This window comes from Hippocampus comes, unplaced genomic scaffold, assembly GCF_001891065.2.
Source record: "Hippocampus comes isolate QL1 unplaced genomic scaffold, H_comes_QL1_v1.1 scaffold90, whole genome shotgun sequence".
In the NCBI taxonomy this organism is placed as follows: domain Eukaryota; kingdom Metazoa; phylum Chordata; class Actinopteri; order Syngnathiformes; family Syngnathidae; genus Hippocampus; species Hippocampus comes.
In genome coordinates, this window is record NW_017804912.1 from 1,262,697 (window position 1) to 1,290,581 (window position 27,885).

A 27,885-nucleotide genomic window follows, 5' to 3' on the forward strand; every position below is an offset into this window, starting at 1 on the left:
GGTTATAGTTAATGCTCTGTGATGACTCGCTGAAACTTATACCATAACAGTAATTTTAATAAAAAGCAAAAGAAAGCAAGAGCGTAATAAATGAGGGGGCCAGGGGTGGTGTGCAGTGGGGGGGTCACAGCAGATAACAGCATGCATCATACCAGCTTTGTGAAGTCACGAGTCCCGCCCTTCCAGATCCAGATCTAGTTTAAGATGACCTTGTCTTTTATACCTGATAAAAAAACTTATGCTCAATTTATGCCATGATCTTTACTGATCACTCATGCAAACACCAAATGGCACCAATTGATTCGTAGCCTGTAATCCCGTTTTAAAATAAAACTGTTATGAATGGGTGGAGGCGGATACACCGAATCTGTGCACAGTATCCGATTTTAACCCGACGGCAACTCGAATCTTAAAACCTGTCAACCGCGAGTGAAACGGTCATTGATGTTATTTCCTGCCAACAGAGGCCGCCACACGACAATCTTGTTGCACAACACCGCCCCCATCTGGGGATTTGTTGAACTTGATGAATACTCGGTTACTGTTGACTTCTGTACAGAATTGGCTGTCTCATGTTTGTGTAAGGGTGCACTTTCTTCAACTCCCACTGAGACTTCTTTTCTCACTTCTGTTGGCAGCTTCTTCCACTTGTGTAACAGCTAAATACGGCTTCCCCATGTTTACTTTGAAATCTGGGCTCGTATCGAACCGAGAGATCGTTCTAGGAAGCTGACTTGTTTTTGTCACCATCGCTGTAACTTTCCGAGCCTTTGTGCGACCCTGAACGCACCACATCACATATGCAATGAGACCCGCCCCGCCGAGCGTGGACAGTCTCCCATCCGAATGTCGGACAGACGAGGACTCGCCTTCTACCGCAGGCTTCCATGACGACCGACGAGAGCCGCCTTTGAACGCCTTCAACACGCCGGTTAGCTACCGCTCGCTCACAGCAATGGGATGATGGCCAAGGAACGATTTGCAAGAACGACGGAGCAGCATCTTAGCATGCTTGGCTAACGAGGAGAGCTAACGGCTCGGCGCTCGCGTTGGCTAGCCTCGGCTCCCTCCACCCGCGGGCTTGTTGCTAACTGCGCCGCCGCTACGGGGATGGAACGTGCGAAGGAACACGAGTGCGGCGCTCTTTCAACTTCGCAAACATCACCTGGGACGCCAGAGTGTAATCGTGACGGCGCTCACGCCAAATCGAGCGGATTCGCAGCTCTGTCTTCTGGGAAGCGACCATCCGTCGGGGATGATGAAGCCGGAGGCGCCGAGGCAAAACTCTTAGGGAAGGGACTCGCCGCCACCTCCCTTCTCCAGATTGCCATCAGGAATGGGATCTACCAAAACCACGTTGCTCACGCTTTCGGCGGCGCGGCCAAGGCCATCAACATGCCCTCGGCGAAGTCGGCGAACGTGTACAGCATTTCGTCCGTCAGCAGCAGCAGCGGCGGCGGCGGCGGCAGCAGCACTACTTCGAGCAACACCTTGCTCAGCAAGAGACGCCAGCGGCACAAGAGGAATCTGTCGCTGGGCTGTGCGCCGACCAGCTGCTCTCCCGGCTTGCCTTCCGCCGAGGCGGCCAGTGTCGCCCCTTCGGCCTCTCCACTGAGCACCCTGAGTCTGGATCGGAAAACCTTCCTCAGGCAGAAGCAGTCAAAGCAGCTTCTGGCCTCCGACAAGGGATGGGTGACATCGGACCTTAAACGGGGCTGTATTCACGTCCACGACTGGCTCACGCCCTCCTACCCTCGACCGGTACTCTGCACAGTGGATACTCAGGCCACGGAGGTGGTCAGCAAGCTGGAAGCAAGTAAAAGCGAGGGTGTCTTGCGAGTCACTCGTGAAACTCTTGCGACTATTAATTCTTGCAAAGACCTGAATGGACAGATCGGTGATATACGTCACGGGCCATCAGATCCAAAAGACATGAAGACGAATGAGGCTCTGTTGTTAAACAGCAGGACAAAGCAGCGTTGTTTCAAGTCGAACCTCGTTTCAGATGACAGATTTGCAAGTAACTCTTCCTCAGAGGTTTGCCTGAATGACATCGGCGCGGATGTCAACACCGGTGCGGCTGACTCCTGTGGCGTGTACTCTGGATCAGATTTGGAGAACAGCACTTGTGACGAGGTCAGCCTCGGAGGACCCAAAAGCATACTGCAGCAGGACTCCCTGAGTGAAGGCGCAGGTTTGCCGACAGACTCGTCAGCATTGAGCCCAAACTGTGACAGTGCCACAGAGGGACCGGACCCATTCGAGAGCTCCTCTGATGAGATGGAGCTCACCTCCTCTCCGACACCTTCGGCCAGCAATTTTCCCGCAGAGCCACCCTCACCCGCGTACCTCCCACACGCTCCGGAGCAACTGAAAAGCACGCCGGGAGATGCCGGCGGGGCCGAAGCCGGCGATCGTCAAGATTCAGCCGACCCGGCGAAACCTTCCTCCAAATGCCGCAGCGGCTCTCAGACTCGACCTCTGAGCGAGCAAACATCAACGCAGCCTGAGCCGCAGATCGATGCCGGGAGCAGGCGGTGGCCGGAGCAGATCAATACAAGCCCGACGCCGGCTCTCTTTGTCCAGCTGCACGGTGGCATTGTGCGCCGTCTGCGAGGGGACGAGAGGCCGCTGCAAATCTTAAATGAGTACCTCACCAACTTGGGCTTTGAAGACCCGTGGCGGGTGCAGGAGGAGGGAATGAATCCAGGCATTGGCAGCCTTATTCGCTTCTACTTTGGTGAGTACTGAGGAGAAAAACAAAAATCATGACTGGATTTGCATTTCACCTCTGCTGATTTGCACTGGGTGTTTTTAAATTTGGGATGCCAAGCTCGGGTCCTCAAGGGCCGCTGTCCTGCCCGTTTGAGACGTCTCCCTCCTCCAGCAAACGGCCGGATTACTGGAATGCAAAAATGAGACCAAGATAAATCATTTCAAAACCTTTTCTATGGTTTATGTGGCTATAGGACAAAAGAAAAAAAAAGTTGCACAAGTGCGCACATAATCCTCAAACTGGTAAATTGGCACCCAAGGACGAGGCCGGTTTTGATCCTCCAAACCACTGAAACATTTTAGTCCGTGCTGTAATTTGCAAGACCTCACGGCATTCTAAAGCACCCGTTTTGGGTCTCGACAAAGACTCAAAAGGTGATTGCTTGGCCTCATACCCGGTCTGAGAAAAAGTGTTGCCCGCGCATCCGTACGAGCCACAAAGCGTCCTCTCTCTCTGCAGGGAAGCCTCGGAGCGTGGGCGGTTCGGAGCGCGTGCAGCTTTCCGGGGTGTTCAACGTGCGAAAAGGGAAGCTGGTGCTGCCTGTGAACCGCTGGTCAAAACGGCAGGTCACCCTGAGCGGAACCTGCCTCATCGTGTCATCCGTGAAACACGCCCACACGGGCAAGATCCACGTACTTCCCCTTATTGGAGGCAAGGTATGCAGCTCAAGTCGCCGCGTTAACTCCGGCGTTTCACAACTTTGACACGCTGAGCTCTTCACGGTCGTCATCCACAGGCGCCTCCGCCTTTGTGTCACTCATCAATTCTGTTCAATTTCTATCGTCACACAAATGATGTCAACAAAAAATAGAGAAGGGGTTTCTGGGACCACACGCCTGCTGTGCACGCAGACCCGACAGTCCCGCCCACCAGCAAGCGCTCGGCTAACAGAGTCTCACCAAAAAAAAAGCATTGAGCAGAGTCACAGCCGGGGGCTCAAGACTGACACCATTTTGGTCGCCCCGGCGACCGCATTTCTCAGTGGTCTTGAACTTGCGTCTTGGGAACTGGAGAGTGATTTTTCAAATTGATTTTTAAATTGAAATTGGTCAAAAAGTTGACCAATTTCAAAGTGGCCCTTTCATCCTTCCATTATTTCTATCGGCGGCCCTCCAACGAAAGAGTTTGCGCTCCACCTTTTGTATATGTTGAGAATGAAAAGTTCTTTGCTTTTAACCCGCCGGCCGTTTGCCCGCTTGCAGGTGGAGGAGGTGAAGAGGCACAGCCACTGTTTGGCGCTGAGCTCCGCCGCTCCCCAAAGCCAGACCTACTATCTCAGCTTTGACTCCTACACGGAGCGCCTTTGCTGGCACAGAACGGCCTCCAAGGTGCGAGGCTTTGACCTTCTCAAATGTTTTCACGACCGGCCTCGTTTGAAACGGATCCGGGCCGTCTCACCGCACTTCTTGACCGAACCGCCTTATCCTATCCGTCCTCCGCTAACGCCAGATTGCGTCCCAGAGGGTGAACTCGGTCGACCTGTCGGGCTGCAGTCTCGAGGAATTGCCCACTCAGCTGTTTCACAGTCGGGACCTCACACATCTCTGTCTCAAAAACAACTTCATGTCCTTGCACAAAGGCATCCCGGCGCTTACCAGGTGAGTTTCCGCGACTCATGAAGCCTCGGCTGCCATGTTTTGGGGTCTCGAAACACCAAGTGACAAACGGCCGGGCGAGAATCATGTTTATTTTCCCCCCGTTTCCTTCTTTGTCCTTCTCTTTTGGATGTAGAATATCTGCAAATTGTACGTCCTCACTGGGGGCGGCTACGTTACGTCGGGCATGATGGTTTCGAGTTCTTGCCATTTCACAATAGTCTACCCCAGTTTTGATGCTCACATTTGTATCCATCATCTCGCCATCCGCAACATTTTTTTTTTTCTGCACTCAGTCCTGTCTGCTTTCCCACATGACTTGACCAAAAGTGCCGCGCGGCGCCTCGCCGGAGGTGACCGATGACAGCTCTGCGGCATTCTGTCCCCCTCACTGCAGGTTTTGTCAATTGCGAACCCTGAGTTTGTCCAACAACGCGCTGTCCGAGTTCCCGCTGGCCTTGCGCGACCTCCCCTCGCTGACCGAGCTCAACTTATCGGGAAATCGCCTTTCGTTCCTTCCCGTGGAAGTTGGACTCATGCACACGTAAGTTGACCGGACAGAAAACGTTTCTATGCTTCGGGATTCCATTTAGGACTGCGCGGTTTGGACAAATCCTCAACTGAACACCTTGAACAGCGAGCTTATGAACAAATACAACGCATCTGGAATTGTTTTCCTGATTGGCTTCAGCGCGTTTGAAAAAGCTGACCGATTTTCAATTGGCCTTTTCATCCTCCCATTTTTTTTTTTCTGTATGCGGCCCTCCAACCACAAAGTTTGGACACCCCTGTTTGGAGAGCTTTGCACGGTTGACCATAGCATGTTTCAGGAGAGGCCGTTTAGTTTTTTTGTTTGTTTGCAGCCTGCAGACACTCGTTCTCGACGCAAACCAACTGAGTTCATTGCCTGCCGAGCTGGGCTCCTTGGAGGCGTTGGTCCACCTCGGCTTGTCTTTCAACCGTTTCACTTGCACCCCGCCTGTCCTGGAGAAGCTAAACGGGATGGAGAGGCTGTGTCTGGCGGGAAACCAAATCTCCGTCGTGCACATGGCCGGCCTGCAGCGCTTGCCCACTCGCCATATCGATCTCAGGTAAATGGCGCATTGATTGCGGACTCTTTGCGTTCTTGCGTTGGCGCTCTGTCGGCGTGCTCGCCTTCTGCCTCGGGCTAGGCTCGCAGCATTTTGGGACAACTTTTTACTGATTTATTTGCTGTCGAATCAGAGTCCAAATGACAAGGTGAACTCAGGAGCATAGGGAATCCATTTTTAGAGATTTCAAATGGCCTCAATTTCACCTGGACTCAAGCTAACTCAAGTCACCGGTTTTGATGACCCGTGACTTAACTGGAAGTCCAGTCCAAGTGCTCCCTTGCTACGGAGAAGCACGCCGGCGGCCTCGTCGTGGCTCAACTCTTAATGCTGCGTTCCAAACAGAAATCTTCATGCGCCCCGGGGCATGAATTGTCCAAAGCACACTAAGGTGTCGAGCGTATTGACCAACTGCCAGCTGACTTTCCTCTGTTGATGATGTTCACTATCATATAGGCTGAACCGGCTTCAAAGTGTCACAGTGGGAGACACCAAGCAGCTAGCCCACATCGTGCAGCTGGACCTCAGGGATACCGGTCTACGGGAGCTGGATGTCAGGCCTCTCTCTCAACTGGAGATTCTCTACTGCGACCGAAACCGACTCTCCCTCCTTCGAGTCAACGGACACGCCCTCAAGAGCCTGCAGGCCGCGCACAATGGTACGCCGCGTCCGGAAAGTATTGACGGCGCTTTGCTTTTTTTCCACTTTGTGTCACAGCTCCATCGTGACTTTTTGTGGCGGCAAATATATTCCATCAAATAAATAAGAAATCGCGTGGACGTTTGTGTTCACGGCTGTGCATCCCGTTTCTGCCGATCGTCGTACAGCTAATTCGAGTCTGCCTGTGGTGAATTCTCGAGAGAGAGAGAGATATAAATAAGACAATAGCTTTGGTTTTAATTTCTAACACAAAGTGCACACCAGCATGTCTTTAAAAGTTACATGAAAACTAGATAAATGGCTCCCGAAAGTGTTCTACCTTACATAAGGGGGGGGGGGGGTCAGTCTGACTGCAATGTTAATGTTTCACTTTGCTTTGATTTAACTTCAAACAAAAAGCAAAGTGCATGATGTTCCAAGGCTCAGCAGCGGCTCTTCGAAATTTAAATGAGAAGCGATTTCAAATGAGGTTTCCCCAATTTTGAGATGATCTCTTGTTGGCCAGCAGATAAAGAGGAAAAAAACAAAGCTTGTGACAATGCCAGTATGTGATAAAATGCCAAATATCGGCCCGGATGATAATCCCACACTCCACGTTGAACCACACCGAAATGTTTGCGCCAAGCTTGTGACATCAAAAGTCCCAAAAGTCTGTCATGGATGCCCAAGGTGAATCGACCAAAGTCTGAATATTCATGTGCAAGTGATTCTATCGCACATCCCCAGAAAAGTTTTTCTTCATGTATATTCCATTTACCGAATGTGTCGGATGCCCTCTACGAAGACTCCCTCTTCTATATTATCGTTGTTTCTTCAGGTTATCAATATGGTGTTTGTGATTACAGAGCTGGAAGAACTGCAAGTGCAGCCTGTCCCAGAGTATCTGACCGCCCTGGATTTGTCCTGGTACGAAGACTCGGGACAAAACATGATGCCCTGTTTACAGTGTCCGCGAGGCAAAGAATGCGTGCTGAATGTTGACTTGTTTCTCTTTTCTAAAAGGAACAAGCTCGGCGTTGTCCCCGATTGGGTGTGCGAAAGCACGAGATTGGAACACTTGGACATCAGTCACAATTCTGTGACTGAGCTGCCCACGCAGTGAGTATGACACCGATTACAATGCGAACGTGCCAATTCCACAGCGGTGCCGGGAGAAAAAAAAAGCACACGTCAATCAACACTTTCTTTCTTGAAACTGGCAACTGGCCCTGTGATTCGCACATCGGCGGACCTTTCCGTCACCGTTGCCCTGCCAAAGCGGCGCCATGGAAAAGAAAAGCGGAGGTGGGGTGAGCTAAAAGCTAGGCTAAATGCTAACGCCTTCAAAACCAGATGTTCTGAGTCCCTTTCTCGCCAAGTCCCGGTCACTCAAGAAAATAGAAAAGCTGCAACTGCAGGGCACCCCTCGCAGTCGCCGTTTTGTGCGAGGATCGTAAAACGGAGACTCGGCTGGACTCTGGCATTGAGCTAGCAGACCAGCTTCGGAGCAGATCGAGCGGCGCGGTTTGCTAAGACACGCAGAGGAGTGTGCGTACACGTGCAGATAGCGCGCTAACGCCGAGCCACTCCACGTTGTTCTGGTGCGGAGAATCACCGCGGTGGAATCACGAGTCAACTTGATGATGCGGTTGCTGGCACGGGTGGGAGTGCAGGCTTGGGTGTAAAGTAGGGGGGGCTCGACACACTGCCCTGAGGGGCGCCGGTGTGCTGAGGCGGATGGCTTTTTTTTTTTTTTTTAAGTAGCGTACTCGCAGGGAGCCCGAGCTTGATGTGTTTGTGCGTCCTAGGTTGCTGTCCAATGAGAACCTCCGAAAGCTGCTCGCGGGCTGGAATGCTCTCGGCCAGCTGGGCGAGAGCCCGGACGCATCGCAGCTCCAAGTCTTGGACTTGCAGCACAATCTTCTCAATGAGCTCCCCGACAATCTCTTCATCAAAGCCCAGAAGTGAAGACAACATTCTTTCCGTTTCTTTTGATTTGCTCCGCCCCCACGACGCTGATGTGTGACGGATTTTGTTCCAGCTTGCGCTACCTTAACGCGTCGGCCAATAAGCTGGAGAGCCTCCCTGCTGCAAGCCTTTCGGACGACACTTCAAGCAGCCTGGAGGAGCTCTACGTGACCAACAACAGCTTGACAGACAAGTGCGTCCCTCTCCTGACTGGACATGGCCACCTCCGAGTTCTGCACCTTTCGTACAACCAGCTGCAGACCTTTACCGCAAGGTGAAAACCACAACTGGAAAAAAAAATCTCATCAGGTTGACTTTTTGGTTGTTTTTGAGCCAACTGTTCATAGACTTTGCTAAGGACACACATGATGGAACTGCTTTCTGTCCCGCTGTAGCAAACTGGCCCAACTGGAGCATCTGGAGGAGCTGGACCTGAGTGGCAACAGACTGAGGTCTGTGCCCACAACTATCTTGAACTGTCAGTGCCTGCAAACATTGTCTGCACATTCCAACTGTATCGCTACTTTTCCGGAGGTCCTGCAGCTGCCTGAGATCAAGGTTTGTCATCACCATGTTGTTTCTTCACTTGGCGGGCCCAAAGTGTGTCTCGCATCACCGTTTGAGGGTCAAACGCCACCAAAACTGCGTGCGCTGGTTTCGGCGACTCCTTTTCATCAGACGTTGACCGTCGGCCACTCGTTTTGCTTCAGTTTAAAATGTAAAATTGCCGCTGAGCGGTGTTGCGACGTCGTAGCTGTAATAGCCGATCAACAAGGCAATTGAGCTTTCTAAAAAAAACAAAACCTGTAGGGACTAAACAATGTCCCGAGCAGACTCGACCCGCTTACACAAGGCATTTTCGAATCGGGGTGTGCTCATCTTGATACTTTGGCAAAAGTGGCAGAATCCCCTCGTTGGAAGAATACGGCGCGAACAATATTGCTGGCATTTTCCACACACATAAAAATCATCCAATTGAGCAAAATGGGACGCATTCCTCTACATTGAGACAAAAATCATCCCATGAGATGACAAGCCTGATAGCTGAGCAAAACGGGAGTGTACTTGGAGGGTCCGGTGTGATTCACGCGACGGGCCTTGTCTTTGATTCCCACGTCAGTGTATCGACCTCAGCTGCAACGAGCTGACTGAGATCACGCTGCCAGAGTCACTCCCCCCAAAACTTCAGGAGCTGGACCTCAAAGGAAATCCCCGCCTCAACCTGGACCACAAGAGCTTGGAGCTTCTCAAGTAGGAACCTTCCTAATACAAAACCATGAGCAGTTCTTATTTTATACACACACACAAATGTTTCCTCCTTGTCTGTGCAGTAATATCCGATGTTTAAGGGTGGATCCGTCCCCGTCGGCTCCCAGCGCCAGTGAGTGTCACGGAGCTCCTGCAGTCTGGAGCCACGGATACACAGAAGCCTCCGGAGTCAGAAACAAGCGAGTCTTTTCCCTTCTCAGTTCATCTGCTCACGAGCCTTTTCAATTTTCGTGTTAACTCTCTTGGGCCTGTTGACATTCGGTGCAGGATGAAATGGAAATTGGGTTTCTCATTGTGGATCCAGTTTAAAAAAACATTTTTTTTTGTTTTGTTTCACTTTCCCCTCTGTTCCTGTCAGGTTGTGCGTGGCCGCGCTCGCGCTGGACACCTTCTGCGGAGTCCGTGAAGCACTGTACGGGGTTTTTGATGGCAACGGAAATGTCGAGGTGCCTTACCTGCTGCAGTGCACCATGGGCGATGTGTTAGCAGAGGAGCTCCAAAGGGGTCCGAGCCAGGCAGACTACATGACCAACACTTTCCTCGCCACGCAAAGGTCGACGAGTGATCGCTTCAACAAGCATTACGAAACATTTCCGCAGCGGCGTTGTAACCGAGCGCACCGTTTCTTTGCCGATCTCCCACAGGAAGCTGGGCACGGCCGGCCAAAGGATGGGCGGATCCGCTGCGTTGTGTCACATCAGACATGACCCCGTGCCTCCCGGTGAACACTGCGGCGGCGGCGGCGGCGGCGGCGGCTTCACCTTGACGGCCGCCAACGTGGGCGGATGCCAGGCGGCTTTGTGCCGAGATGGAAAAGCTATGCAACTCTCCGCCATCCACAGCGTCCGAGAAGAACTTGAGTGCCAGAGGGTCCGACAGCATAACGCCATCATCACGGAGGTAGCGATGAACCCTGCGCTCATGGTTGACGCGCGTCGTGTCGGATGCCTTTTCTCTCTTACTGAACCTTCCTTTATTTCCACCGAGCATCACGGTTTGTAACATTTAAAGTATTGCGCGGATCTCAATATGATCCTCCGCGCAACATCAATGCCATCGTGTTCTACCAGCCACGGAAAGTCAAGAAACGTGAACTCACGTCAGTGAAACGAGTTATTAGCCGGGGAAGCACATTCATTCTTCTCTCTCCGTAGGACAATAAAGTAAACGGCGTCACTGACTCCACCAGAATGATGGGCTATTCCTTCCTGTGCCCGTCCGTGACCCCCCGGCCACACGTCTCCACGGTGACGCTCACCTCGCAGGATGAGTTCTTTCTCCTGGGCAGCCGAGGGCTGTGGGACATGTTGTCTCCTAGCGAAGCGGTGGAAGCAGTCAGGAATGTTCCAGACGCGCTGGCCGCCGCCAAGAAGCTCGTGACGCTGGCTCAGAGCTACGGCTGCTCCGACAGCCTCAGCGCCGTCGTGGTCCAGCTCAGTATCTCCGAAGATTGCTGCTGCTTCAGCGAGCTGCCGCCCGCACCTCACAGTCCAGGTTTGTGTGCCCATGCGCACGCTCACCCCTACTTGGGGAGCGGCGACATATCGCTGCCGCCGGCCTCCTCGGGAACCGCGAGCGAGCTGAGCAGCGAGTTGAGCGCCTCCGAAATGAGCCTCGAGGTGGGCTCCACGGTATCGTCCGAAGAGCCTCCGCCTCAAGCCGAGCCGCCGCCCGCACCTCACAGTCCAGGTTTGTGTGCCCATGCGCACGCTCACCCCTACTTGGGGAGCGGCGACATATCGCTGCCGCCGGCCTCCTCGGGAACCGCGAGCGAGCTGAGCAGCGAGTTGAGCGCCTCCGAAATGAGCCTCGAGGTGGGCTCCACGGTATCGTCCGAAGAGCCTCCGCCTCAAATCTCCGGCGCGCTGTCCGACAACGGGCTCGACAGCGAGGACGAGGAGCCCATCCCGGGCGTCTTCTCGAACGGCAGCCGCGTGGAGGTCGAGGCCGATGTGCACAGCCTACGTGGCCGGGAACCGCCGCAAACGCATTCGCACCCCGGCACAAGTGTTCCTCGATCCTGCGCTTCCGGTCATGAGCCTTCACTTCCAGCCGTCACGCCGCCCTCCCCCTGCCTCGGCGGGGAGACCCGGTCGAGCGCCCCGGGCCGTCGGGCTCGAGCCAACGGTTCGGTGTCGTGCCAGGGCAGGAGTCAGGACCTCATCGAGGAAGCGGCAGATGCCCCCGTCAAGAAGCAAGGGGGATACTTTAATGCTCCCGCTCAGCCGGACCCTGACGACCAGCTGATCATTCCGCCGGAGCTGGAGGACGAAGTGCGACAGATCATCCAACGGCAGCAGATGGAGACTCGCGACCAGCAAGAGGCCGCCTACCAGAAACCCGCCGACCATTTCGTCACACCGCTCTGACTCCAAATCCTCGCTATCTGCTAGTGTGTCACTTTCTCCTCTTGGAATCCACCTGGAAATTACTGAAATCATTTGCGCTGCTTCCTCAGAGGATTCAAGTGGACCAGAGACTGTTAAAAAAAACAACCCAAAACTCTTTTCTACTCTTAACATTGTGCCCAACAAAATGCAGTGCAATTTTTGTCACACTTGTATTGATTTTGGCCGTTTTTCATTTCAAGAAGCATTGTAAATGCTTTTCAAGTAGAAAGGTAAAAAAAAAAAAAATCTTTGCAGTCATATGCGCTTTGTGCCCCCCCCCCCCACCCTCCTCCACACACAGTAATTTAAAGATGGCATTCTTCGGAATGTTGCGTTGTTAGAATATGAATGAAGCTGCAAAATCTAGCCTTTTTTTTTTTTTTTGCTGTCTCAGGGGGAGGCCATTTTGCCGCTTGCTGTCAACTGAAGATTGAATTGAAGACAACTTTTATTGTCAAATGTGCTGTACGTATGTGTAACATACAGCACAGATGAATGAAGATGACATCACAGTTGCTCAGGTGAAGACCAATCGCCAGCTTTGGTCACGTGTCATTGGCAAGCGGAGCTTTTCGGCCCTTTCATTTCATTTTCAGTCGACAACAAGGGTCAAAATGGCCGCCTGCTGAAATGAATGAAAACCAGCTGGATTTTGCTGCTTCAGTCATAATCCACAAATGCAGTATGGATCAAAATGCAGGGTTAAGACTCGGGGGGCCACATAGAACTTACTTTAAAGATTTTTTTTTTTTTGGTACCTTGAGGCCAACGGCACTCCTTTGTGGATGCTCAAACTTCCAGTCGCTCGTGGCTTTTGGCCTCTCATTTGACAGTTAGTAAAATGTCAACTAACTCCGAGGGGTTTTTAGTACTTTCCAGTGACCTAGTCACCAAAGCATGCTAATTTTCTCTGAGAGAAAAAGAAATATTTCACTCGGCTGTTACTCCGCGTTTGTGTTCTGAGGTCTGCCGCAGTGGTGAGTGAATGTCGAAGACGACGATGCTCCTGTTCAAACCAGCACATTGAATGTTATCGCGACAGTGACATATTTCAACTGGACGAGAAAGCTACTTTTCGAAATAAATGCAAGTTTTCATAGGATTCCGTGTTGACTGATTTTTTTTTTTTCCCCACAGATCATGATGATGAAAGGACGCAAATACATTTAAATGCTTATCAAAGTTTACATGGGTGGAACAAAAAAAAAGACTCCTGCTTATTTGAAGCAGAAATGGCCCAAATAATGTCACATAACTGACAAAGTAGTGCTTTAGTAGTTTATTTAGTGAAAAGATCACATTTGTGGAATAACCTCACTGCGCTGAATTTCTTCTGTCGTGGGGGTTGATTGAACAATGCGTGCTGTGTGACGGCACTGAGGTCATTCTTGGCTGGCAGGGTGACCACTACTGCAGGGCAAAGAGCCACCCTGGACTTTTAGCTTGAATCTTTCAACGTAGCGAAATGATGTTTTCAACAATGCCCGTATTTCCAAAAACATCGACATAAATCCAACATAACAAATAGCGAAGTCGACTACAGACAAGGCATGAGCCGATGACCGGCGTGCCATGGTTTTAAAACATCATCGTTTGTTGCTTAACGGTTAGCATTCTGTCAGAGTCTAATACCGGCCGGGCCATGCCTGCTCCAGACGCAGCTTTAAAATCCCAAAATTCTAATGTGATTCATTCTCAGTTTTCATTTTTAATTAGGCAGCATGTGCCCATCTCAGAGAGAGTGCAGTAGTAATAAAAATCACTTTAAAAAAAAAAAAAAATCGTAAAAATTCAATATTAAGCAAAACAAAATATCCTGACGTACTTAGAAAAGTCAAATGAACGTTGCAAGTCAGACGGTGGCTTTTGTTCCAAACTGCTCGAGCTCTTTGATTGGACCGAAGTAGGAGTCTGTCGCAAAATCCAAAAGGTCTCAGTCACACAGAGGTGGTTTCAGCCCTGAGCGGGGCTCTCTGCGGATGAGCTCTGGCTTGCTCTCGCTCCAGCTCGCGCCGTTTACGCTCCTGCAAGTACTGCTTCACCCTGCGGATGGTTTGGACGGTGAGCACGGCGCCGGCGGTGTACAGGATGGCGGTGATGAGTCCAAACAAAGCCACGGCCGCATCCGCCCCGCTGACCTCGCAGTTCATCCAGGTGTACCCGTTGCGCGCGTACAGCCGCTCGCGCTGAGCGCAAATGTCCGTGGCGTTGACCCCGATCACAAAGTGCAGGTAGAGACCGACGGCCGCCACGTAGGCGACGGCTCCCACGGCCTGAAACACCAGCGCCCCGTACAGAAGTTTACGAGACAAATGGTGCGGGGGCTTGTTGCCTGCGACCACAAAGAGCAGCGAGACCACGCCCATTGTCAGGCTGAAGGCGATGCCGCCGTAGATGCCCGGCGCTCTCATCTGGCTGTACTGCATGTCCAGTTCGCGCACCTTCTGCAGCTCCGTGCCCTGCAGGTTGAAGTTGGAGTTGATGTCGAAGCCGCCGAGCCCGCCCATGGAAGATAAGCCCGATGTCACCATCTGAGCGGCGACCACACAGATCAGCACCAAGGCGTTGGTCAGCACAGAACAGATCAGAACGATTCCTGAAGACACGAGACATTCAGAGCGGTATCAAGTTTCCTTGTCGTAGAACTGCTCCGAAAATGGAAATCAAGCACTGGCGAAGAATGCTGACAAGCTATTTTTGTAACTGCAGAATTCACGGTCCCGTCAATCACGGCAAGTCAACCAGGTCCTGAATGAATGGAGCAGCCCCAGACCATCACTCTGACACATCTATGTGTGGCTATAGGCGTATGATGTTGCTGCGTTATTTTTACGTTGCATGCAATGTCAAACACACCTTCAAAAAGTTCATTTTTTTGTCTCGTCAGTTGACAGAAAATTTGATCAAACCTCTTTGGGACGGTGAAGATGTTTTGTAAACGTGACATAAGCTTTTCGGTTCTTTCCTGTCAATAGGGAGCAGTTGCGCAATCAAAGTCCCCCATTGACATCGAGGCCTGTGGTTCTTTGGATGTCCTTTTGAGTTCTTCAAGTATAATTTAAATATCGTATATGCCGACTCTCCACCGGCAGCTTTTTGTACTTCATGAAACTGACAAAGAGGTGGCGAACGCAGGAAAACCAGTTGGACGGTGTTTAGACACAGAAACCAGAAAGGAAGTATGCATCATGAAGTCACAGTCCGCCCCTCGACGCTGCACAAAGAAACGTCCACAGTCAGTCTCACCTCTCCTGGAGCACATGTGTGTGCATTTGGAGTCGTTACGTTGGACACGCGCGACGTCCCGGTCCCGCGCATGTTTGGGATGGCGGTCGAGATCCCGGTCGTAGTACGGCTGTCGGGATGGCGACCTGGAGAATGACGACAAAGACGTTCATTCAAATCCTCAACGCGAATTAAAATTGCCAGTGTATACACCTGTCAGCTGATGAGCGGTCGGCATCGCGTTGTCCACGGGGCTGCCGGTGATCCCCGTTTCTCTCCCTGTGGCCCCGGTTTGAACGGGGTGCTTGGCTCATTGCTGAAAATGGAAAAAGACACGAAAAGACCAGAAACAATTGAATCGAATGTCACGGTCACTTTGGTTCATCATAGTTTGTGAATGACTTCCATTTAGAAGCAGTCGAATCTTAACCTGCAGATGACGACAACATTCTTATTACGAGTTTGGTCAGGCTCAAGTAATTTCTGTGACCATTCATGAGAATTTTCTTCCCGTGACAAACGGATATCAACAGTTCCATTCATTTTTCACGGGGAAGGTGTGAGAACAAGTGGCCACTGCAGATGTCAGGAGAAAATCTTTCTCTTGTAAAACCAACAAGAATATACATATTTTTTCATTTCCAATCAGTTGGTGCAGTCACAAGACAACGCTGCTCTCTAAGTGACTCGCAAAAGTTCACGGTGTAGAACAGAATTTAGAATACTTTATTTTGGGAATGCCCGTAAAATCCAAAAGACTTTGATGAAAAAAGTCGCATTTTTCTGCTATCAAGTGACCTTTTTTTAAATATAGAGGGAAATATTTGGCGACCGTAAAATCCCAAATCTTGGTGTGACAACAGGTCAAGATGTGCACGTGAAGTTTCGTGACGATTGGTCATCATTTTGTGCCGGACTCCGCCCCTGCCGCGGCCGCTCATTTCTGAGGTGAACGACGAGCACCTGAGGTGAGTTAAAACGCCAAATCATCTGAAGTGTGTACTGTACTCGCAGGCAAATTTTGCGAAAAGTTGGAAAAACAAAGTCTACAACCGAAAGTTCGCTACCCCCTCCCCCTCCACCCACGCACACACACGCACACCCTCCCCCAAAAATCGATTACTGTACAGTAAACTCAAGGCTGTCAACAAGGTGTAGCCCAAATTGAACATGTATGACCAGGTGAACAAAACTACCGCTGACTGAAATGTCAACTTACTGTGAAGTCGGTGTCCGCGCAGTGAAATGCGACTATATCGCCATTATGGCGCGTATGCAGCAAGCCAGGTAAGCCAAAAAGGAAGGTGGCGGTGCCCCACCCTCTTGAAAGAGAAGGCGGGCGAGGAAAGAGTTGGGGGGTTTTCCACATTCAACGTGGCAACAACGATGGCAACAACGTAAGCGCCAACGGACTCTCAGTTTAATGCTGCATTCGAAGAAGGTGGGAAATCGGAATTATCCCACTCAGATTGTCCCAGTTCCGACCTCGGTGCTGGAGGCCAATGTAAACAACAGAGATGGCTGATTCCTTTCAGTTGTTTGTTGTTCTGGTTCATTACGACGCACTTTGACCTTCAGCAAACATTCTTCACAATTACCTGATAAATAAATGAATATCTTCTCTTCAAAGAATGTAATTCAATTCACCCAATCAGTTAACGCACGTTTACTGAACTAATGTAATAATAAATAAGTAAAGTTAGATATGTGTTGACAATCTTAAATTGCTTCGGAATTCATGGTCTGTGTCTCCGTGGGGTCGCCATCCTCGAGCGATGTCAAATTGCATTCGGTAGGTGAACTGGGGGTCCTTTTTCCGAATTCGTTACTCGGATTTCCCAGCTCATGTGGGCGTTATTGTGCACTTTTCCTCATCGAAAGGGGGGAAAGTCCAACTTTCCACTGTCCGCGAATTCAGCATTAGCCCTAACAAGGGGGCGTGTCATGTCAATATGACGCCACAAGTGTTTTGTTCAAGTTATGATGCGTCACAGGTCTCTGGCCAATCAGACAAACAAAACATTTGCCGTCCTCAGAAATGAATCTCCAACAATCGATATTACGATTATTCACTGCACGGCACTCCCTCCACTTCAAAAAGCGTAAAGTTGATACATTATCTGCTCTACTATTTTACATACAGAATATACGGTACTGTACATACAATGGCACTATGCTGACTGAACACTGGGTGGCGGTAATCAACATATCACGACAACGGAAACATTTCCGGTGTTTGTTGTGGCGTCACCAGGGCCAAGTTAAATCATATTTTTGAGGTTATCTCTAGTTGTTGTGCAGGTTACACAAAGTGTCAAGTTGAATTCACTATTGCGGTGTTTACGTTTGAACAAAAGTGCATTTTGGTGTTGGGCTCATGTTGTTACTTCGGACTACTGCCGCGCTCGTCAGCCAGCGTCTGGCAGTTCGACGCTGCACGGCCGCCGGCGAGAGGAGGCTCACAACCACCGCCGCTTACGTCCAGGGTCAGAGCCCTGAACCACGCATTCGAGAATACTTCTACTATATTGACCACCAAGGGCAGGTGAGTGTTGTTGCTGTTTTCGCATATAATCTTCACAGCGAAAATGTCCCTTCAACGAATGTTGCCTTTTGTGATTTTCTTGGCAGTTGTTCCTTGATGACACCAAAGTCAAGAATTTTGTCACCTGTTTCAAAGGTACAGGAAAATTCGTGTACTCGTGTTTTTTTTGTGCCTTTTAGATTAGTAAGAACAATTCAAATTCTTTCTGTATAATTGCAGATGTGGACGTAGCATGACGGCCAGAGGCATTTTTGTTCTCTGCTCCAGTGTCTAAAATGTGACCTCGTATATGATTGCTTTCAATACATTTTTGATTGCTCCATGTGATTAGGCAATGTAGGTCCTATGCCGGATGATATCAGGTTCATTTGTGGTCAAAATATCATATTAGTTTGGGAATTGTAATAATTTTTAAATTGTGCCTTTTAGATTAGTAAGAACAATTCATATTAGTTTGGGAATTGTAATAATTTTTAAATTATTGTAATCAGAAATCTTAAAAATGCGAATTGGGTGCACGCACTCCCATTAATAGCTGGTTGAATGTTCCGTTGCGAGTTTCCCGAAGCTTTTGGAACAAGCTTCTGAAGTCATTCCGGTGATGGGATGTGGCTTTGTAGTAGTTCTCATTCATCCTCATCTTGCATTACCAGACAAACAGTTCCTCGTCTTCTTCTTCAGTCGTCTCCGTTTAAACCAGAGTGGGCGCTACGAGGACGACTTCCCCTTCCTGTCTCCTTGTGGGCGCGAGAGGAACTTCCTGCGTTGCGATGATCGACCAGTGGTCTTCACCCACCTGCTACAGGACGCTACCGGCGACCGGGACTTGCTGTCGTTCTGCGGCGGCGCAGACAAGCTGACCGTTTCCTTCAACCCCGAGGCGCTCTTCATGCACCCGGCCACCGGACGAGTTTACCACCCCTGCTCCGAGCGAACGGGCGGCGTCGGGCTGGTGAAGTCATCGCTGGCTATCGAGCTCAGCCCGTCCTTTGTCTACGCTTCCGAGCGAGGTCAGTCAGGACCACCCACACACTTCCTATGGAGGAAACGGCAGCACGTACTAAGCAATCAGCTGGCAGGATGCTTTGCCATAGAAGAGGACGACAGTGGAGCTGGAGAGGGATAATGTCCAGAGAGGAAAGATAAAAAAAAAAAAGTGATTTTGCACAGTCTTGTTGAAAGGCTAATGGACAAACACTTTAGTGAATATTATGAATTGACGTATCAATCATAAAGGAATATTGTGTTTGCATTGGTTTGATCCCGAATCTAAGAAATAAGCTTTGACGTGGTCGTTAATTTAACGAGCCCCATCGGACCCCTCCAACGTTGACCACAAAAGAAATTTAAAATGCTCCCCATTTATTTTCCAAGACAAAAAAAAAAACCTTGGGAAATGTCAAGTGCTGTTCGTATTGACGTGATACACAGCTCGGCAGTCGGCATCAATACTCGTGCTAACACTCAAATGTCGCCTCGTCCAGCGACAAAATATGTGATGAGAAAACCACATTTATTTGTAGTTTTGAGACTGAATGTTACCCGGTACAGCTTCCCCTTTTTCACTTGAACAAGGTCACTGCAGCCAACACTTTCATTTCAACACCGGTAGAGGGCGATGTCAACTCGCTGAAAAAATGTCGAATCTGACCTCGTCACTTCAGTTATCGTTGCAGTCAATGTTGATGATGACTTTGTTGAGGAAGAACGTGCACAGAAACTTGAGTTCGTACTTTGCCCCCTTGATTGCCCCCCCCCCCGCCAAAGAAAAGTCAGATTTTATGATCTAATACTGCATTTATTTAACGCCTTGTTAAAAGTAAACGCATATGCAGTAAAGCTCCTGTGGCCTTTTTTTTTTTTTGGTGCACACGTTAACAGCTCGTCCGCCTCTGACGAGCAACGGTCATAAATCACCATCGTCTGCAGCGTCCTAAATGTCACTACAGTAACAAAATAGAATGTATTGACTGTGTTTTCGTTTTGCTGCCAAGGGCCGGTGTCTTGGACTTGTTTAGGCGAGCCATAAAATCTTGTAGAGTGGATTTATCATGTCTCGGCCTGCCTGTAAAAGGAAGTCAAAGTGTTCCAAGAGCAAGAGAGATCGGACCCTCGTTGGTTCAGTCATTCCCTGTCTTGTGTTCTGTTCTAGCAAGAAACTGTGGTGAAGTCTTGCTCGGGTCTAACCCCAAAGACAACTTTCATTCTCTTTCTGACCTGAGTTGAAAGAATAAAAAACTGAATAAGGTCATATTTATTATGAGTCCCTTTTAGCAAGGCTCATATTCTAAGCATAAGAAAAATCGACAAGTTGCTATGGTTATTCTAACGCTACCAAGGGACGCTGATGGATATGAGTTTTTTTTTTTTTATTTAAAGTCCTGATTAATATTCTCACACAGTTGAACCTCGTTACGACGTACCTCGAGGGACATCACGAATCTGAATGTTAGAACCATTTCCAACAAAATGGCCGCCAACTGCTATGTATAATTTAGTTTGAACATTTCAATGTCAATTCCAAATAGGTGGACGTGAATGGGGAAAAAATGATTTTGTTACCGCGATAACGTACCCATTCATTCTGTCGCTTGAGGTCCGTTGGAACCCGGTTTGACCGTATGGCGAGAAAGTGGCTCAATTGGCGACACTGACTGACTGACTTCATGCTAATCTGCCACATTAAACTTTCCAAAAGGCTGAGAGGGAGGAAGAAGAAGACATGAAAGCTTCGATCCGAGCGGAAATCGGGCTGAGAAAAAGACACCGCGAATACAAACACCCACAAAATTCCAACTCCAATCTATTTCCACATGATGTCAATTACAATCAGCAGGTGAGTGATACATTTTGGAAAATAAACCTTAAATGTCCCGAAGAATCATCAACGTTTTTAGATTTCCAAGCATATCTTTGCTGCAGACAAAAAGCAATTTGAAGTCTCGCATGAACATTTCAAAGGGACCTTGACCTCCTTTTGTTTTGAGCGGCTCCTTTGTTCCTTCATTTCATCATCTCAAGACGTTTATTAACTTCCTTCATTCATGATTTCATGTTCAGCTCACAAAACAAACAAGCCCAAAAAGGACTCAACAAGGAAACTACAACTACAAAAAAAAAAAAAAGAAGCTGTTTTTCATCACCAGACGATAAGACTTTGAGATACTTCACATGCTCACACGTTTTCTCGAAAACACTTGCGTTGGTATAAAAGGCACAACCAATTTGCATCATTTTGAGTACAAAAAAAAAAAAAAAGACTTCGCTCAGTGGTTGCAATAAAGATTAAAAAGGGCAACGTGGCCACTTCTTGTGATTGAAATATTTTTGACAGTCGGGACACAATCGGTGCAGCATCGCTGCGGCGCGGCTCAGTGGGAGAGTGGTCGGTCGTCTTCCAACCAAGAGGGGCTGAGGGGTCGGATCCGCCGCCAATGTGACCGTTTCCAAATGTCCTCTAGCAAGATAGCGAACACGCGTCAGCCGTCGGTAAACGGTGGGAAGCGCTTTGGGTACCAAAGGTAGAAAAAAAGCGCCATACAAGTGAAAAGTCCATTGAACTAATATTAGCGGTGCACGAAAATATTGCGAGCTGCAGCCAATCAGATTGCCGCTGGGCTGGTCCTGCCTAGAGATCCGCTGAGATTCCTAAAAACTCCACAAGGAGCAGCATTCGAGTGAAGTGTTGAATTAGTTTTCATTTGATGTAATTGTCTCATAAAAAAAAAAAAAAAAATGTCAATTTGAAGGACAACATTACCAGAGTCAAGGAAGGACTTGGACTCAACTCTTTCCCAGTTTGCAGGAGCTCCAAATCTTACCGCATGACATTTGAGAAGCCAGTTCCAAGCAGCTACTGGAAAAGGTTTGCCGGCGCGACCATAAAACGAGGAGCTCGTAATCCCGGCCAACAAAGACGGTTCAGGATGCGCGGCCGGCTCGCGTGACAAAGAGACAAAGACACCAGCTCGGAAATAGACTGCGAGTAGCGAGTGAAACTCAAGTGGCTTTTTCTCAAAAAGGAGCCCGGCTCCGCATTCCTTTTCGTGACGCGGCCTCGGCCCTAACAACGGTCGTCTCTGTGTTTTCTGGGAACTTCTGTTGGCTTCGGAGGTCAACAAGTCCCCTGCGGGGTCCCATCGTTCACTTTGAGAGGCCGCTTGTCGACCTCGCTTGGTCATTTTTAGGGGAGGGTGGGGGTGGAATCTGCTCACAACTGCAATTTGTGCCCCCCCCCCCAAAGGCACGGGCCACATCTGGGGTGTCCAAACGATGGCCTGGGGGCCCATCGCGGCCCACCCTCCATTTTTCAGCGGCCCGCGTCATGACCAAAAAAAAAAAAGAAAAATGATATTTAACACAGGCCAAAAGGTCAGCTAAAAAAAAGGTGAAGGTGGGCCGAGTCGGAAGGGAGCTTGTCAGAAAAAGTGGTACTATTACATTCTTTTATGTACTGTCGAATTTTTCTTGATATTCAAACACACAAATAAACCATTGATGATGGGAAGAACCACAGAATGGATCTTTTTAACCAGCTCACTTTCGATACATTCATTTATCCGTCAATCAATCAATGCCTCCATTCAGCCGTGTGCACGTTTTTGCAAAGGGAAACGTTCACTCAGCCGGGGATGCTCCTCCATGGAACATCTTCACTCTATTTTGCTGCAACATTTTCGAATCTCGACAAACACAACCAATATTTATTTATTTTTTGGTATGTTAGTTGGATGTGAATTTCAATGGATGTCAACATTTGGAACCAATGGCTAACAGCTCAAAAGGGAATTTTAAAATCTCCGGTCCACCGGTCTGCCCCCTTCTCCTTACGTGAGCATTTATTTCATCCCATTTCCTCATCCCGTTTTTTTTTTTTTTTTTTGCACCCTTCACTGTTGCATTTGCGCTTCCTTCATTATCAAGGCAGATATGTCAGTAAAAAGTACAAGTGGTCATTTCTCCTTTTCAACCGTCAAACACCTTCTTCTTCTCTTTTGACGTCTCGTTTTAAATGTGCCACATTTCTCTTGAGACGGACTACGTGCAGTTTTCCAGACACCAAACCGCCCTGAGAAGCTGGACTTTTTGACTGTCAAAGCTTTTGAAATGTGACCGAAAAACACATTAGCTCTCTTCCCGGTTTTGTTCCCTTTTCCAAGAAATTCTGGAGCCGGCCGGTCTGTTTTCTCCAATGCTTTCGATCGGCGGGGAGCGTCACGGGTTTGCGCCACCCGACGAAAATGAAGAGCAAGCGGAATCAAACTGCGACGGCGTCTCGGACTCAGTCAAAGGACAGCAGATCCGGATGCGGCTCTGCGTCCTCCAGACTCGGCGAGTCATCTTTCCCGCTTTCGGCAACGGAGGCCTCCTCGCTCAGGCTGAGGCGGCGGCGAGTTTTGCCCGAGCGCGGCGTGGAGGTCACGCCGGAGTCCACATCCAACGGCCCCTGCCGCACGTCGCAGGTTTTCGCTCGGGCCTCGAGTAACGGAGGATCCTTGTTGAGGAGGTCTGGCACGGAGGGATGAAGCTGCTGTTCCTCGGCGTGTCCTCCACTCGACTCTTCTGCGCGCGTCTCCGCGTCCGCCTTTCCATCGCTTCCCGCGATCTCCGTCTCCCCGACTGCCGAGGTCCCGTCGGCTCGCTCCACAGCGGAGCTGAAATCTGCCGACCCGTCGTCCAGCTCGCCGTTCTGCGCATCCTCCTCGGTGATGAGGGGCGTCGTTATGGGGGAGGAGATCGGCGAGGACAAGTCCGCAGCATCCGGAGAGGAGACCACCGGGTCGGAGGAGATCATCATTTCCCGGGTGGTCATCAACGCCCGAGGGAGACGCTTCTTTCCCGACGGCGGCGGCGGGTCAAGCCGAGGGATGGCGTCGAAGGGAAAGTGACTGAAAGTGGAAAGCGTTGTGTGTTTAACGTGTTATTATCGGCATTAATTTACATGTTTTTATCTCGATTAATTTTTTTTAATCGTGAGATTAATGCAGCACCACGTTACAGCTGTTATATTGCTCTAAAATAACGTGCTCCAAGTTTGAATAACTGCTCCTGATCCTGATGCAAGATGATTGGCTGCTTGCAAAGATCACTGAACTGGCCGCCTCTTTGAAGTTCACGACGAGAGGCCAGCTGTGATGATACTGTGATATTTTGCTCACGTCAGAATCGAATATCGGCCGATGCCTCGTCACAAATATTGACAGTGATGATGTCGGGAGTGATAAGTCAAGTCGGCACTATACATGCATTCGTGCACTCGCCACACAAACAAAGAAAGGAAGGAACACTTAATCGCCACTCTTGGCTGTCTAAGCTCCCGGGGGCCCTGCGAAATAATTTGCAATGCATTCATGAGGGGGTGTCTCATTAGCCCCAAAAATAAATAAATAAACATGCCGCAGTCAATGCGCACGGAAACCACTGCATCAACACGACAAGCCACCTGAGTGAGTAACTCTCACGTAGATTAACTTGAGGCAAGTCATAACGCCAAATTGCTCCCCGCCGTCTTGGCGTGCAGCCAAAGGTGCACGAGGCTCCTCCCGCCAGCTGCTTTCTTGTTACAAACGCGAGCGCTGGGCGACTGCATCGTGAGCCCCCAATGCCAAGCAAGCCGAGCCTTTGGACAAAATAGGACAGCGGCGCCGCAGAAAGCGAGCCTGCGTGCACGATTTCTTTGCGATTGGAGTGGGCAATGTGTGTGTGTGTGTGTGTGTGTGTGTGTGTATATGACAAGTGCCTAATTCAAATAACATAAGCCTAACAACTGACACGTCATAATTGTTTTTTTGGTTTGTTTTTTTTAAACCAGTGATTTGAGGACAGTATACACAATTAGAAGGGAATAAAAAGGACTTTTGATGGCAAATGTGACAATCTGTTTCCGACTTGTCATGTTCCAAGACAACGGACGCGTGCGCTTATGAATGTGTGAGAAGAGCAGAGAAGCTAAAATATGCCCCTCATAAAAGTTTTGCTTATTTCGACGAGTGCTGCCGATACAGCCGCAGGGACTCACTTGCAATCTCTGGCCGATTTTAATAAGGCTTACACGGGACCGACAGTTAAGTTGTGTAACAAGGAGGCCTCTCGCTGATGTTCGGGTGAACAAACTTGGAGCCGTTCTAATTGGACATTTCAGAGGCTCAGGCATCGTTGGTTCAAAATATAATTGCTGAAGCGGCGACGAACGATATTAGGTCGGAGAGTCGAGATTGTGAGCGCATGAAAGAAAGAGTTTTCAAACCAAGTCTTTTTGCGGCGCGTCAAAGCTTTTTGGCTCATTTCGGATGCTGCATCTGCTCGTCGGCCACCGACGGGCTCTTTCTTTTATTGAGTTCAAGGCCGTTGCTGACTTCTTCCATACTTGAAGAAAAAGAAAATGCTGTCGGCATTGTGCAGCGAGAGAGAGCGAGCGAGAGGGACACCTTTGTTAAAAGTGTCACAATAAACCAGGGATGTGACGATATCCAAATGTGACTCATCATCAATATGATATCATACGATCATGATCGCGATACTGTAAGGAGGTTGGCGTTATTACTAAAACGCTTACGAAACTGTCTAAAAATGGAGGCCATCGTGTTTTGTACGTGAAAGCAGCCACGACAAAGAAATAGGCTCAGCCACTCATTTTATGGTCATGCATCAGAATGACGGAATTGAAATTTCCTGGAGAACAAGTACGAGTGGTATCGGTACACGGTATCGGTGGCTACTCAAAAGTGAATACCCGCTCTGGAAAAAAAAAAAAAAAGAAAAAAAGTGGTATTGAACATCCCTAGGAAAAAAAAAAATCGGAGCATCGTACCTGTTTGCCGAATTCTGGCCGAGTTGGTCCATGCAAGTCCACGCGGCCGCAGCGTTTTTGTTGACCTCGGTGACGCCGATGTCCCCCACGTGGCTGGATTCCTTCCTCCTCAACAGGTCATTCATCTTCAAGGGTGGAAGGAGGAGTCAAAATGTCAAGCGCTTCACTTTCACCATTTCGAGACGAGCGAATCGCCGACGCAAGGCCGACCTTTGCCCCCACGGCTTTGCCCAGATTGATGGCATTTTTCAGCCTCTGTTGGCCTCCCGAGGAAGGAGAGTCCGACGAGCCAGCGCCCAGATTGGCGTTTGGGGACGCTGGGGTTCTTTTGGCCGAGGGCTGGCCTTGCCTGCTGGTCTGGGGACTCTGTTGCTGGGCAACAGAATTCTCAAACATGCTTTGGTCAACTGCGGACAGAGAGAAGGAGGAGTAAAGGGCGCCGCCAGCGGAGAGTCTCGATCGCCGTCGAGTTCGGAGTCGTCGCCCCGTCTATGATGTCGTCCGTCTACGTTGCGGTGCTTTTGGCATGATGGGGAGGGACAACAATGGTTTGAAACGTTTTGAAAGATGCCGATTAAAAGTTGGCGCTCCCCACAGCAAAGAACACTTTGTGATTTACGATGGCTTCGGGGTGGATGATTTCTTTAAGAGCGAGATGACATCGGGACGTGATTGATGCCACGAGCGAACGGCACCCCGGTTCGAGGCTCCAGCTTGCAAGAGGCAAGCAACACTTGATGAGAGAAGGCATGCATGGAGCGGGGGAACAGAGGGACGGTAAAACACAACGAGATGCGACGGAATTCACTCGAGATGCAAGGTCTTACCTCACGGAGAGAAAGGTTTCTCGGAAGGCGAGTCATGAAACACAAAGCGGTCACATTTCAGACCATTTTACAAATGACGCATATCTGGGCCGATTGTCGTTTCATCGCGGAAACGCCTCCGATTCGTGATGCGTCAGGGAGCGGGGTGAGGGAGCCTTGGCGGCACCGCACCCGCACGTCCGAGTGCTACGTTGTCTTGGCCGGATAAAAGCGAGGGAAAAATATTGCCATTTGAAATCCGATGGAGCCACAAAATCTGGCAAGAGCAGGTACAACCTTGACGCCAGGCTGCATGCGCAAGCATTTTACTTACCGTTGTCCCCGAGAGATCGACAAAAGTACATTAGCCAGAGGGCCGCGGCAAATGTGATCAGGCACGAGGAATCGAGCACGACACGCAAATGAGGAAGGAAATATGAGGAGAAAGGAGAAACAATCACATGCGTGCGCGATGACAGTCATCGACTCGACTCAAGTGTATTTCTAGAGCACGTTCAAACATCCGCCCCTGTCGACCGAGTGCTGGACATGCAGCAAAAAGAATTCGTACAACAACACACAATCAATGAATAGCGAGGACGGTCGAAAGCACAAAAACGGTCCAACTCAAAATCAAATCTCATGCTGAGCCAAAAGCCAAAGACTTAAAAATGAGTTTGAAGACCAGTATTAAAGATGGTGCTGGGGGGCTTGCCAAAGGTTCAGCGGGAGGTCATTCCAAAGAGGGAGCGGCAACGAAGTCTCCGCTTAGTTCTCGCCACCTCTAATAGCGTCTGCTCCGCAGACCTGAGGCACCGCCCAGGAGGTTTGTACCTCTCAGAGAGGTAAGGTGGGGCACCAGGCCATTAACAAAAGGACTCTAAAATGTATCGGAAGCCAGTGAAGGGATGCCAGAGTTGGAGAAATGTGCTCCCTCTTATGAGTACCAGCTGAGAGGCGAGCGGCAGCAATGTGGACCAACTGGAGACGCTTCATGGAGGATTGACTGATTCCAAAGTCAAGTGCCAGTTCAAGGAAGAGAAACGTTACGAAGGACAACGCAGAGAGAGGAAATACGCTCTCCCTCTCTGCAGTATACACGTTATGTAAAATACAGTGCAGTCGTGTACAATGGCTGAAATATTCCCAAAGCCACAGAGGAATGCCGACTGCGAGGTTACTACTGAAAACGACACCACGCTAAGCTGAGCAAAACACAGCGCGACCACCCAAGGCAGGCATAAGGCTGTGCGTACGTAAAAGACAACTCGTATGAGTCGTCGCGACCCGGTTGGCGGTTTTATTCAGCAAAGTACATCCGAACGTCACTATTAAATAAAAGCTTCATTTCACTGTTGTTTTATGATCGGCAATAAGCGCACAATTTAACGGTGTTTTATGAGCCAGCAGAAATGCTGCGGACGATTAGACGAGGGGCGCAAAAAGCGCGAGTAATGTCCCATTTCAGCGGGAAGATTTACTGCAGCTACTGGGCAATTGGCTCCAGCGTACATCGGTCGATTTGCCCCAAACGGCCAGATGACGTGCAATAAACACTCAACTGACAAAAGAATCATTTCAGCGTGTGAATAGAGGACAGTCCAAGGAAGGAAATAAAATAGGATTTGGAATCAAGACCACCGTCGGTCACCATTATTGATCGGTTGACATATGGGATGCATTGTGGGGGGTCCCCCACACTTGTTCATATGTAGGCCAAATAACTTCCTTTCTCTGATGGGGGGGGGGGGGGGTAGTGTTTGGGTTGCA

General features: G+C 49.6%; 4 protein-coding genes across 6 annotated transcripts in view; 2 read left to right on the top strand and 2 right to left on the bottom strand.

Moving 5' to 3' along the window:
* The first annotated feature begins 215 nt into the window (after positions 1-215).
* LOC109524926 (PH domain leucine-rich repeat-containing protein phosphatase 1-like) lies at positions 216-11,842 on the top strand. The gene is made up of 18 exons (XM_019885086.1): positions 216-2,740; positions 3,236-3,432; positions 3,979-4,104; positions 4,226-4,374; positions 4,769-4,915; positions 5,235-5,462; positions 5,919-6,121; positions 6,969-7,029; positions 7,126-7,221; positions 7,911-8,066; positions 8,144-8,344; positions 8,466-8,628; positions 9,191-9,321; positions 9,402-9,518; positions 9,698-9,892; positions 9,984-10,239; positions 10,494-11,105; positions 11,181-11,842. The coding sequence occupies exons 1-18, from the start codon at positions 1,111-1,113 to the stop codon at positions 11,706-11,708; spliced, it is 5,196 nt and encodes a 1,731-aa protein (XP_019740645.1). The 5' UTR covers positions 216-1,110; the 3' UTR covers positions 11,709-11,842.
* Positions 11,843-13,621: 1,779 nt separating this feature from the next.
* On the bottom strand, positions 13,622-16,313 carry LOC109524913 (MARVEL domain-containing protein 3). Of its 2 annotated transcripts, none has more exons than XM_019885074.1 (4): positions 16,174-16,313; positions 15,168-15,276; positions 14,976-15,100; positions 13,622-14,325 (listed from the first exon to the last, which is right to left on the bottom strand). In XM_019885074.1, exons 2-4 carry the CDS (start codon positions 15,266-15,268, stop codon positions 13,667-13,669), a joined length of 885 nt encoding a protein of 294 aa, XP_019740633.1. In that variant the 5' UTR covers positions 15,269-15,276; positions 16,174-16,313; the 3' UTR covers positions 13,622-13,666. The 2 variants fall into 2 exon arrangements, with proteins under 2 accessions (XP_019740633.1, XP_019740625.1); XM_019885066.1 differs by having other exon boundaries at positions 15,168-15,270; positions 16,174-16,310.
* Positions 16,314-16,917: 604 nt separating this feature from the next.
* cunh8orf82 (chromosome unknown C8orf82 homolog) lies at positions 16,918-19,342 on the top strand. Its single transcript, XM_019884956.1, has 3 exons — positions 16,918-17,499; positions 17,586-17,634; positions 18,153-19,342. The coding sequence occupies exons 1-3, from the start codon at positions 17,332-17,334 to the stop codon at positions 18,623-18,625; spliced, it is 690 nt and encodes a 229-aa protein (XP_019740515.1). The 5' UTR covers positions 16,918-17,331; the 3' UTR covers positions 18,626-19,342.
* A 942-nt stretch (positions 19,343-20,284) lies between these two features.
* The window catches only part of LOC109524821 (carboxyl-terminal PDZ ligand of neuronal nitric oxide synthase protein-like), a 31,528-nt gene continuing 23,927 nt past the window's right edge, over positions 20,285-27,885 (bottom strand). For both annotated transcript variants that reach the window (XM_019884926.1, XM_019884935.1), the window contains 3 exons: positions 25,520-25,716; positions 25,310-25,434; positions 20,285-23,387 (listed from right to left, as the gene is read on the bottom strand). In XM_019884926.1, the coding sequence (XP_019740485.1) occupies positions 22,781-23,387; positions 25,310-25,434; positions 25,520-25,716 (929 nt within the window). In that variant the 3' untranslated portion in view covers positions 20,285-22,780. The remainder of the gene's footprint in view (positions 23,388-25,309; positions 25,435-25,519; positions 25,717-27,885) is intronic.

Coding starts and splice junctions, on each gene's coding strand:
- LOC109524926 (XM_019885086.1), top strand. CDS start 1,111: ATGGAACGTGCGAAGGAACACGAGTGCGGCGCTCTTTCAACTTCGCAA. Junction 3,433..3,978: donor TTCCCCTTATTGGAGGCAAG/GTATGCAGCTCA, acceptor GCCCGCTTGCAG/GTGGAGGAGGTGAAGAGGCA. Junction 8,067..8,143: donor CTCTTCATCAAAGCCCAGAA/GTGAAGACAACA, acceptor ATTTTGTTCCAG/CTTGCGCTACCTTAACGCGT.
- LOC109524913 (XM_019885074.1), bottom strand. CDS start 15,268: ATGAGCCAAGCACCCCGTTCAAACCGGGGCCACAGGGAGAGAAACGGG. Junction 15,101..15,167: donor GACCGCTCATCAGCTGACAG/GTGTATACACTG, acceptor GTCATTCTCCAG/GTCGCCATCCCGACAGCCGT. Junction 14,326..14,975: donor ACACATGTGCTCCAGGAGAG/GTGAGACTGACT, acceptor TCGTGTCTTCAG/GAATCGTTCTGATCTGTTCT.
- cunh8orf82 (XM_019884956.1), top strand. CDS start 17,332: ATGTTGTTACTTCGGACTACTGCCGCGCTCGTCAGCCAGCGTCTGGCA. Junction 17,500..17,585: donor ATATTGACCACCAAGGGCAG/GTGAGTGTTGTT, acceptor TTTTCTTGGCAG/TTGTTCCTTGATGACACCAA. Junction 17,635..18,152: donor TTTTGTCACCTGTTTCAAAG/GTACAGGAAAAT, acceptor TTGCATTACCAG/ACAAACAGTTCCTCGTCTTC.